The sequence below is a fragment of the Anomaloglossus baeobatrachus genome, chromosome 3, assembly GCF_048569485.1.
Source record: "Anomaloglossus baeobatrachus isolate aAnoBae1 chromosome 3, aAnoBae1.hap1, whole genome shotgun sequence".
Lineage (NCBI taxonomy): Eukaryota > Metazoa > Chordata > Amphibia > Anura > Aromobatidae > Anomaloglossus > Anomaloglossus baeobatrachus.
Genome location: NC_134355.1, coordinates 57,369,845 through 57,379,543, shown reverse-complemented (window position 1 = coordinate 57,379,543; position 9,699 = coordinate 57,369,845). Strand labels below are relative to the sequence as shown.

At 47.3% G+C, this 9,699-nt stretch overlaps 1 protein-coding gene across 1 annotated transcript; it reads left to right on the top strand.

Moving 5' to 3' along the window:
* The first annotated feature begins 830 nt into the window (after window positions 1-830).
* Window positions 831-5,450, top strand: LOC142294954 (speriolin-like protein). Its single transcript, XM_075338029.1, has 5 exons — window positions 831-1,088; window positions 1,316-1,360; window positions 1,556-1,597; window positions 1,682-1,824; window positions 5,079-5,450. The coding sequence occupies exons 1-5, from the start codon at window positions 893-895 to the stop codon at window positions 5,403-5,405; spliced, it is 753 nt and encodes a 250-aa protein (XP_075194144.1). The 5' UTR covers window positions 831-892; the 3' UTR covers window positions 5,406-5,450.
* The last annotated feature ends 4,249 nt before the right edge of the window (window positions 5,451-9,699 follow it).

Sequence of the window (9,699 nt, the reverse complement as noted above, 5' to 3'; positions counted from 1 at the left end):
CCTTCCATTCCTTCCCTTCCTTCCTTCCCCTCCTTCCCTTCCCCTCCTTCCCTTCCTTCTCTTCCCTTCCTTCCTTCTCTTCCTTCCCTTCCTTCCCTTTCCTTCCTTCCCTTCCCTTCCTTCCTTCCCTTCCTTTCTTCCCTTCCTTCCCTTCCTTCCTTTCTTCCCTTCGTTCCATTCCTTCCCTTCTTCCCTTCCTTCCCTTCCCTTTCTTCCTTCCCTTCCTTCCCTTCCTTTCTTCCCTTCCTTCCTTTCTTCCCTTCCTTCCTTCCCTTCCCTTTCTTCCTTCCCTTCCTTCCCTTCCTTTCTTCCCTTCCTTCCTTTCTTCCCTTCCTTTCTTCCCTTCCTTTCTTCCCTTCCTTCCATTCCTTCCCTTCCTTTCTTCCCTTCCTTCCCTATATGTATGTGTAGTGATCTCTCTTTACTATTTGGTTTTATATCCTATGTGAGTAGCTATATTAATTTTTAATTTACAGCTCTAAAAGGATATGTTCTATAAATGGAGGTTTTTTTTTTTCTTCAGAAATCAGGCCATGAGTAAGGCTTCTAGCTGAAACGCGTAGGTCAAAACAAAAAGCTTTATTGCATTTGATTCTTAACTTTCTACAATTAATATTGTAAAACTGTTATTCCTGTGGTCACACAATACAAGCCATGTACTTATTGCTCCAATGTGGTGAATTCCTATTCTCATTATAATAATATTTATTCATTTATATAGTGCTATTAATTCCACAGCACTTTACATACATTGGCATTATCAGGTCTCAGTGACGCTGCCGGTGACATCACAGAACTTAGAATATTAGGTTTCCCCAGTGTTCTATCACAGACATTAGCCTGGTGAAGAAAATTTGTCAAGACATCTTCAGGAGGTCCTTCATATTAGAAAATGGACTTTACTAGTATAAATTTTAGCCATGATGAAGCTTTCGATGCCGAGAGTTCACGTCTACTAGCAGAGAATGTGCAGCTGCGCAAACGGATAGCGCTAATGCAGGAGAACGTGGAGCTTCGTTGTTTGAAAGACCATGAAAGAAAAGCTCAAATGATGACACCTCCAGAACAACACAAGAAAGACCACAATGGTAAGACTGGGATAACACAAAGGGGTTTCCACCAAATCAAAAACTGTAATGGACTGGTGTTTATGTTTGCTAAACTTATTGGTAGAATCTGGATACAGAATGTCTAGAATGGTTTGGATTGGTGAACACATTTTTTTACATCATAAAATGTGAATTTCTCAGGTGATCTTGAATTAGTTATAGGAAGCCAGACATAGAGATACAGATTAATATTTTTTGTATTCTAGGCATGAAAGAGGAGAAGAAAAGTTCAGAAATATTTCAACATCTATGTGAGTTATATTTATTAGTTTTGTATTCTCTTGAATATTGCTGATATTTTAAGGCTCAAGATTACTCAAGATTCCATTTATGAAAAATTGACAGTTACCTCTTAACCTTACCCCTGATGTATGCTTATTATCATGAGATTTTTATTATTTATGTTTATTACAAACAACTTATTTTAATATTATTTATATTTCCAGACTTCAGAGAATCACCACTCATCAATTCAGGCTCATGCCTAGGTGACAATTCTTATATCTATATTCTCAATAGATGTCATTGTAGGGATTTGGCAGAAGCTTAATTTTACTATTGGACTTTCATAGACCCTGAAAAAGTGAAGAAATGTCATCACAACGTCGGAGAGATCGCTTTTCAGCTGGACCGCCGGATTGTGTGTGCCATCTTCCTTGAGAAACATCGACTGTTTGACTACAAAGTAACATATATAAATCAGAAGATTATGCAGGTGAGAAACCTAAAATTACTATATATACAGTATGGATCAAAAGTTTGGACACACCTTCTCATCTCTAGAACAACTGTTAAGAGGAGATTTTGTGCAGCAGGCCTTTGTGGTAAAATAGCTGTTAGGAAACCACTGCTAAGGATAGGCAACAAGCAGAAGAGACTCGTTTGGGCTAAAGAACACAAGGAATGGACATTAGACCAGTGGACATCTGTGATTTGGTCTGATGAGTCCAAATTTGAGATCTTTGGATCCAACCACCGTGTCTTTGTAGAAAAATGAACGGGTGGACTCTACATGGCTGCTTCCCACCGTGAAGCATGGAGGAGGAGGTGTGATGGTGTGGGGGTGCTTTGCTGGTGACACTGTTGGGGATGTATTCAAAATTGAAGGCATACAGAACCAGCATGGCTACCACAGCATCTTGCAGCGGTGTGCTATTCCATCCGGTTTGCGTTTAGTTGGACCATCATTTATTTTTCAACAGGACAATGACCCCAAACACACCTCCAGGCTGTGTAAGGGCTATTTCACTAAGAAGGAGAGTGATGGAATGCTACACCAGATGACCTGGCCTCCACAGTCACCAGACCTGAACCCAATCAAGATGGTTGGGGTTGAGCTGGACCGCAGAGTGAAGGCAAAAGGGCCAACAAGTGCTAAGCATCTCTGGGAACTCCATCAAGACTGTTGGAAAACCATTTCCGGTGACTACCTCTTGAAGCTCATCAAGAGAATGCCAAGAGTGTGCAAAATAGTAATGAAAGCAAAAGGTGGCTACTTTGAAGAACCTAGAATATAAGACATATTTTCAGTTGTTTCACACTTTTTTGTTAAGTATTTAATTTCACATGTTTTAATTCATAGTTTTGATGCCTTCAATGTGAATCTACAATTTTCAGAGTGTGTTGTTCGAAACGCGTCCTCTTTTTTGGGCATGTTTGACCCTGTCATGGACTATTTTAAAATGTATTTTTGAATAAAATTATGATATTTTAAGAAAGAAAAATTTCCATGGACTGGATTGCTGGATTTTTTCTTATCCTATGGCTTACTGTCAGCGTTAGTTCCAACATTTACCAATTCCTCCTATATATGAAAATTAGAACCCAAGTGAGCTCACCCAATATCCTTTTTCCTAAGACGAGTGCATTTTTCATCAGCAAAAAAAAAAGATGATAAAATCCAAATCCACATTTGGAGCACATTTTACTACTTATTTATAGAATTACTAGAAGGTGGCCCGATTCTAATGCATCGGGTATTCTAGAATTTACGTATTGTGTAGTTCATGTATGATTTTTGTTATATATATAGATGTTGTTGTGTGTAGTTGCCAAGTGTTTGTGTAGGGCGCTGTAAATGTTCTGGGTGTTGTCTGGGTGTGGGGGGGTGTGAGAGTGGTGTTGTTTGTGTGTTGCGTTGTGTGTTGCATTGTTTGTGGAGCGCTATGTGTCTGTAGCGTTGTGTGTGTGTGGTGCTGTGTGTGTTGCACGGTTGGTGTGGGTGTGTGTGTAGGCATGTGTGTGTGGGGTGCGTGTGTGTGTTTTGGGGGGGAGGTATGTTTTGTGCAATGTGTGTGTTGTGCGGTATGTGCATATATTTGTGTGTGCCGCGGTGTTTGTGTGTTGGGTGTTGTGTGTGTGCGGCGTTGTCTGTGTGTGTGTGTGTGTCTGTGTAGGGCAGTGTTTGTGGTTCCCAGTGTGTGTGTGGTGTATTCTGCGGTGCGTGTGTGGCGGTGTGTCTGTGGGGGGAGGTGTGCACCCCCCATCGTGGTCCACCCCCCATGCTGCACTCCCCATCATGCTCCATCCCCCATGCTGCGCACCCCCATCGTGCTCCATCCCCCCATTCTGGGCACCCCCCATTGTGCTCTATCCCCCATGCTGCACCCCCCATCGTGCTCCATCCCCTATGCTGCACCCCCCATCGTGCTCCATCCCCCATGCTGCACCCCCCATCGTGCTCCATCCCCCATGCTGCACTCCCCATCGTGCTCCATCCCCCACTCTGCACTCCTCATCGTGCTCCATCCCTCATGCTGCACTCCCCATCGTGCTCCATCCCCCATGCTGCGCACCCCCCATCGTGCTCCATCCCCCATGCTGCACACCCCCCATCATGTTTCATCCCCCCATTCTGGGCACCCCCCCATCGTGCTCCATCCCCCATGCTGCACCCCCCATCGTGCTCCATCCCCAATGCTGCGCACCCCCCATCGTGTTTCATCCCCCCATTCTGGGCACCCCCCATCGTGGTCCACCCCCCATGCTGCACCCCCCATCGTGCTCCTTCCCCCATGCTGCACTCCCCATCGTGCTCCATCCCCCATGCTGCGAACCCCTCAGAGAGGAGTATAATAGGAGGATTATAATAGGAGTATAATGGGAGGAGTAGTCCTGGGGAGAGAGGAGTATAATGGGAGGAGTTGTCCTGGGGGGTGGTGTACAGGTGCCCAACGTGTGCGGGGGGTGTGGCCGAGTGGGCATAGTGTGAGGGGGTGTGGCCGAGCGGGCATAGTGTGAGGGGGCGTGGCCTAGCGGGCATAGTACGGGGGCGTGGCCTAGCGGGCATAGTGCGGGGGCGTGGCCTAGCGGGCATCGCGTGCGGGGGCGTGGCCTAGCGGGCATCGCATGGGGGCTTGGCCTAGCGGGCATTGCGTGCGGGGGCGTGGCCTAGCGGGCATCGCGTGCGGGGGGCGGGCCTGGCCGAACGGTTAATCCATGCGGGGGGCGGGGCCAGGCCAAGCCGAGCGGCCAATCCATGTGGAGGGGCGGGGCCAGGACGAGCCCAGCAGCCAATCCGACGGTTGTCACTGTAAGGACACTGTCACGGTGACACAATTTTGGAGCAAGACAGACAGACAGAATAAGGCAATTATATTTATAGATTCTACAAAAGTAGATAATTTTGCAATAGAACTCCATGATTGGGTTGTATTGGTCCTGAGTCACAGATTGTACTATACTTTAGAGCTATATTAATAATTCTGCAGCCCTCAGAGCTGAAATCTCTCATCATTACTCTTTTTTTGTTGAGTTTCTGTACAGATCTTGTGATGGATTGCATTTTTGGAAGTCTAGTCTTTACATCAAGCAATCCGATGAAAACAAAAGAGCGATACCTGTGAATTATAAAAGCTTAGCCAGGCTGTTACAGATGTGTCTGTCAATAAAATTGTTTCCAAACACAAGCCCTTTTGTGATTACCCCAGTATATTTAATGTATATTAAAGGTCTATTTCATGATTACAGGTGACCACAAGTCCAACAACCGGAAAAGTTGATGAAAAATTAAGATCTGAGCTCTACCAGCGCTACGATGACATCTTGGATGAGCTGAGGAAATTGGGCTACAACCCAGCAGTGCACCCACACTTTACAGAGTATATAGTCAACACCTATGGGATGAAGGACAGAAATGCAAGAACTGAAGAGTATACCACCTATCATGACCCACAAGACCTAAACAAGATGATAACGGAGTGCATGCCAAGAGACATAGTGAAAGACCTCATAATAATCCTCAACTGTCTGGTATATTTCGCCAGAAAAGATGGAAAATCACTGCTCATCTTTTAGCTATGGAGCCATTCACCTCTAGAACCAAACCACAAATAATAAATGGTTCCATCTGAAAAAAAGTATCTGTTTTAATGTTATGAAACAAATGGATCCTGTTCCTTACAAAAAGGGAAAATAATCCTCATGGTTTGTTGCATATTATTCTTAAGGGCTATTTACATGCTGCAACATCGCTAACATATATCGTCGGGGTCACGGCGTTTGTGACACACATCCTGCGTCGTTAGCGACATCGCAGCGTGTGACAGGCAGGAGCGACCTTAAACGATCGCAAAAGAGACAAAAATCGTTGGTATATGAGAGGTCGTTCATTTACCAAAAATCGTTGTCTCGTACGTAGCGAGGTTGTTCGTCGTTCCTGCGACATCACACATCGCTATGTGTGACACCGCAGGAACGACTAATATCTCCTTACCTGCGTCCACCAGCCATGAAGCCATGAGGTAGGAAGGAGGTGGGCGGCATGTTCCGGCCGCTCATCTCCGCCCCTCCTCTGCTATTGGACGACTGTTTTGTGACGTCGCTGTGACGCCAAACGCACCTCCCCCTTGAAGGAGGGATTGTTCGGCGGGAACAGCGACGTCGCAGAACAGGTATGTGCGTGTGACGCTGCCGTAGCGATAATGTTCGCTACAGTAATGATCACCACATATCGCACCAACGACAGGGGCGGGTGCTAATGCTCGTGACATCGCTAGCGATGTTGCAGCGTGTAAAGCACCCTTTAAACTGCTGTTTGACATTAATAATGTTGCTTTTTCCATACTATTGTCTATTGTCTGGTATTGCAGACGATACCCATGGATAAGAATTTAAATTTTGTTAGGATGTGCTTGTGAGGGTGGTCCAGATCAGTAGTCGCGGATAAGGGGCTCAGCGTTCGGTCCAAAACACCGGCCACCTTCACAGAGCAAGGGGGAAGGAGTTGATTGCTGTAATGCTAGCTGATCCATCATTCCTGGTACAACAGTTGTATGTCTATCTTCCACCTTACTGGCATCACAGTCCCGCATGTTAAGGTCATATACGTAATATACTCAAGACTACCCCAGACCTCAACCATTCTTTCCAGTCGCTTCAGCTGCACCAGAACAGCTGATGCCATCAGCGTCTCATGTGCAGCTGCATCCACTTTCTTCAGGTCACATGCTCTGGGTTCCCACGGGCCCTTAAAGGGAAGGTATCGTAAAAAAAAAATAATAATAATAACTGAAAAAATGTAACGTAATAATGTTTAAATGTTTTGTTTAAATTTTTTTTTTTTTTAATTGTGCAAAATATAAAAAAAAAAATTAAAAAGTTTGATATTTTCCACTGTTAAACACTAGGGGGAGCAGCTTCTGAAATCCTACTGAATTTCCACTGTATAAAAAGCTCAGATTACAGCCTGCAGTAAAGTGGGCGGAGTCTGCTCTCCTGTGTGTGGTGGCACGCCTCCCCCTCCTAATCTGAGTGCTTACAACAGATAACAGAGAATGACATGTAAGGACACAATGCACAGCCATTTTCCTGGTGACCAGAAATGTATAAAGTGTCACCAAGGACAGCAGGAGTATCACACAGGATAGGATTAGATACACGGCTCTGCAGACAGTATCACACAGGATAGGATTAGATGCACGGCTCTGCAGACAGTATCACACAGGATAGGATTAGATACACAGCTGTGCAGACAGTATCACACAGGAAAGGATTAGATACACAGCTCAGCCGACAGTATCACACAGGAGAGGATTAGATACACAGCTCAGCAGACAGTACCACACATGATAGGATTAGATACACGGCTCAGCAGACAGCATCACCCAGGACAGGATTAGATACATGGCTCAGCAGACAGTATCACACAGGACAGGATTAGATACACAGCTGTGCAGACAGTATCACACAGGACAGGATTAGATACACAGCTCAGCAGACAGTATCACACAGGATAGGATTAGATACACAGCTCAGCAGACAGAATCACAAAGGATAGGATTAGATACACAGCTCAGCAGACAGTATGACACAATAGGATTGGATACACGGCTCAGTAGACAGTATCACACAGGATAGGATTAGATACACAGCTCAGCAGACAGAATCACAAAGGATAGGATTAGATACACAGCTCAGCAGACAGTATCACAAAGAATAGGATTAGATACACAGCCCTGCAGACAGTATCACACAGGATAGGATTAGATACACAGCTGTGCAGACAGTATCACAGGATAGGATTAGATACACAGCTGTGCAGACAGTATCACCCAGGAGAGGATTAGATACACAGCTGTGCAGACAGTATCACAGGATAGGATTAGATACACGGCTCAGCAGATAGTATCACACAGGAGTATTAGATACACGGCTAAGCAGACAGTATCACACCGGACATAATTAGATACACAGCTCAGCAGACAGTATGACACAATAGGATTGGATACACGGCTCTGCAGACAGTATCACACAGGATAGGATTAGATACACAGTCGTGCAGACCATATCACACAGCAGAGGATTAGATACAAAGCTTTGCAGACATCACACAGGATAGGATTAGATACACAGCTGAGCAGACAGTATCACACGATAGGATTAGATACACAGCCCTGCAGACAGTATCACACAGGATAGGATTAGATACACAGCCCTGCAGACAGCATCACCCAGGAGAGGATTAGATACACAGCCCTGCAGACTGTATCAGACAACATAGGATTAGATACACGGCTCAGCAGACAGTATCACACGACAGGATTAGATACACAGCTCAGCAGACAGTATCACACAGCAGAGGATTAGATACACAACCCTGCAGACAGTATCACCGGTACACACACAGGTACTCACATGCAGTGGCGTGCACACACACACACAATCACCACTGATGGGGACCTTGTGCCCCACACACACACACACAATCACCACTGATGGGGACCTTGTGCCACACACACATGTCGCGGGCGGAGGAGGGGACGCCGCGCTCTCCCTACTGCTGCTCGGGTCCGGCTGCGGCTGCTGCGGCCTGCTGCTGCCGCTGCTCGGTGGCTCGAGCGATGGGCCGGGTCCCGGGGACTCGAGCGGCGCTCCTCGCCCGTGAGTGAAAGGGGGTTTTTGGGTGTGGGGATTGTTTATTGTCCGTGACGCCACCCACGGTTGTGGTGATTTGTTGACACCACCGCTGCTCTGTATGGGGATCCCAGGAAGGATGGTATGGAGCAGCCAGTTGTTGTGTTGCCCCTCCGTGGGTAGGGGTTGGTGATCCCGGGGCCCAGTGATGAGGTGGGTGATGCAGGGCTTGGTGGGGTGCAGGGACGCGGGGGCAGCGCTGTGCCTTGCGGCACTGTGGTACTCACTCAGCCTGAGACGTTGACACAGTTTTCGGTAAAACACACGGCTGGAAAGACGGTTCCCACGGACGGCTGCACTTGCTTTCCCCAGTAGGTGACGGTGATGTCCCTTTTTCTGCACCTAATGTTTCTGTGTTGGTAGCGATGGGTTCCCACCGGTAACCCGCTCCCCGGCTTGGATATGGGCCGGAGGAGCCCTACTTTGCCCGCAGGCGCTGGCCCTGAGAAACTGGTGCCTTGGCGGTGTCTCTCCGTTACGGTCGGACTGTTGCCTTCAATTGGGACTTGGTTGTTTGGAGACAGACGTCCCCTTCACTGACGGATTTGGCAAATTATGGCAACTCCTAGCCTTGCCGGGGTCCGAGAGGCCCCTGCCCTGGTGCTGACTGTTCTTCGTATACTGCTCCAGACCGCCAGGTCACTACCCGTCCGCGGTCCTTCCAGCAACCTCCGAGCAGTCACCCCTGCGGACTATCACCGCCGTCTGCTGACCTTGCTGTCACTGTCCGGACACACAGCCGGACTAACTTCAGGCTTTACTACTGTCACTTCAGCTCTTCTCTTTAGCTTTACTACTACTTTCTTCCACTTCACTTTACTTTCCTCACTCCACTGTTTACTCTTCACTCTCCTAAACTGAACTCCTCCTCAGACTCTAGTCTGGCTTCAACTGCCTGGTTCCTCCCGCCTCCAGGGCTGTGTACTCCTCGGTGGGCGGAGCTAACCGCCTGGCCCAACCCCTGGTGTGAACATCAGCCCCTGGAGGAAGGCAACAAGGACTTGCCCAGGGCGTCACACACACACACACACACAATCACCCCTGATGGGGACCTTGTGCCCAACACACACACACAATCACCCCTGATGGGGACCTTGTGCCCACACACACACACACAATCACCCCTGATGGGGACCTTGTGCTACACACACACACACACACACACACACACAATCAC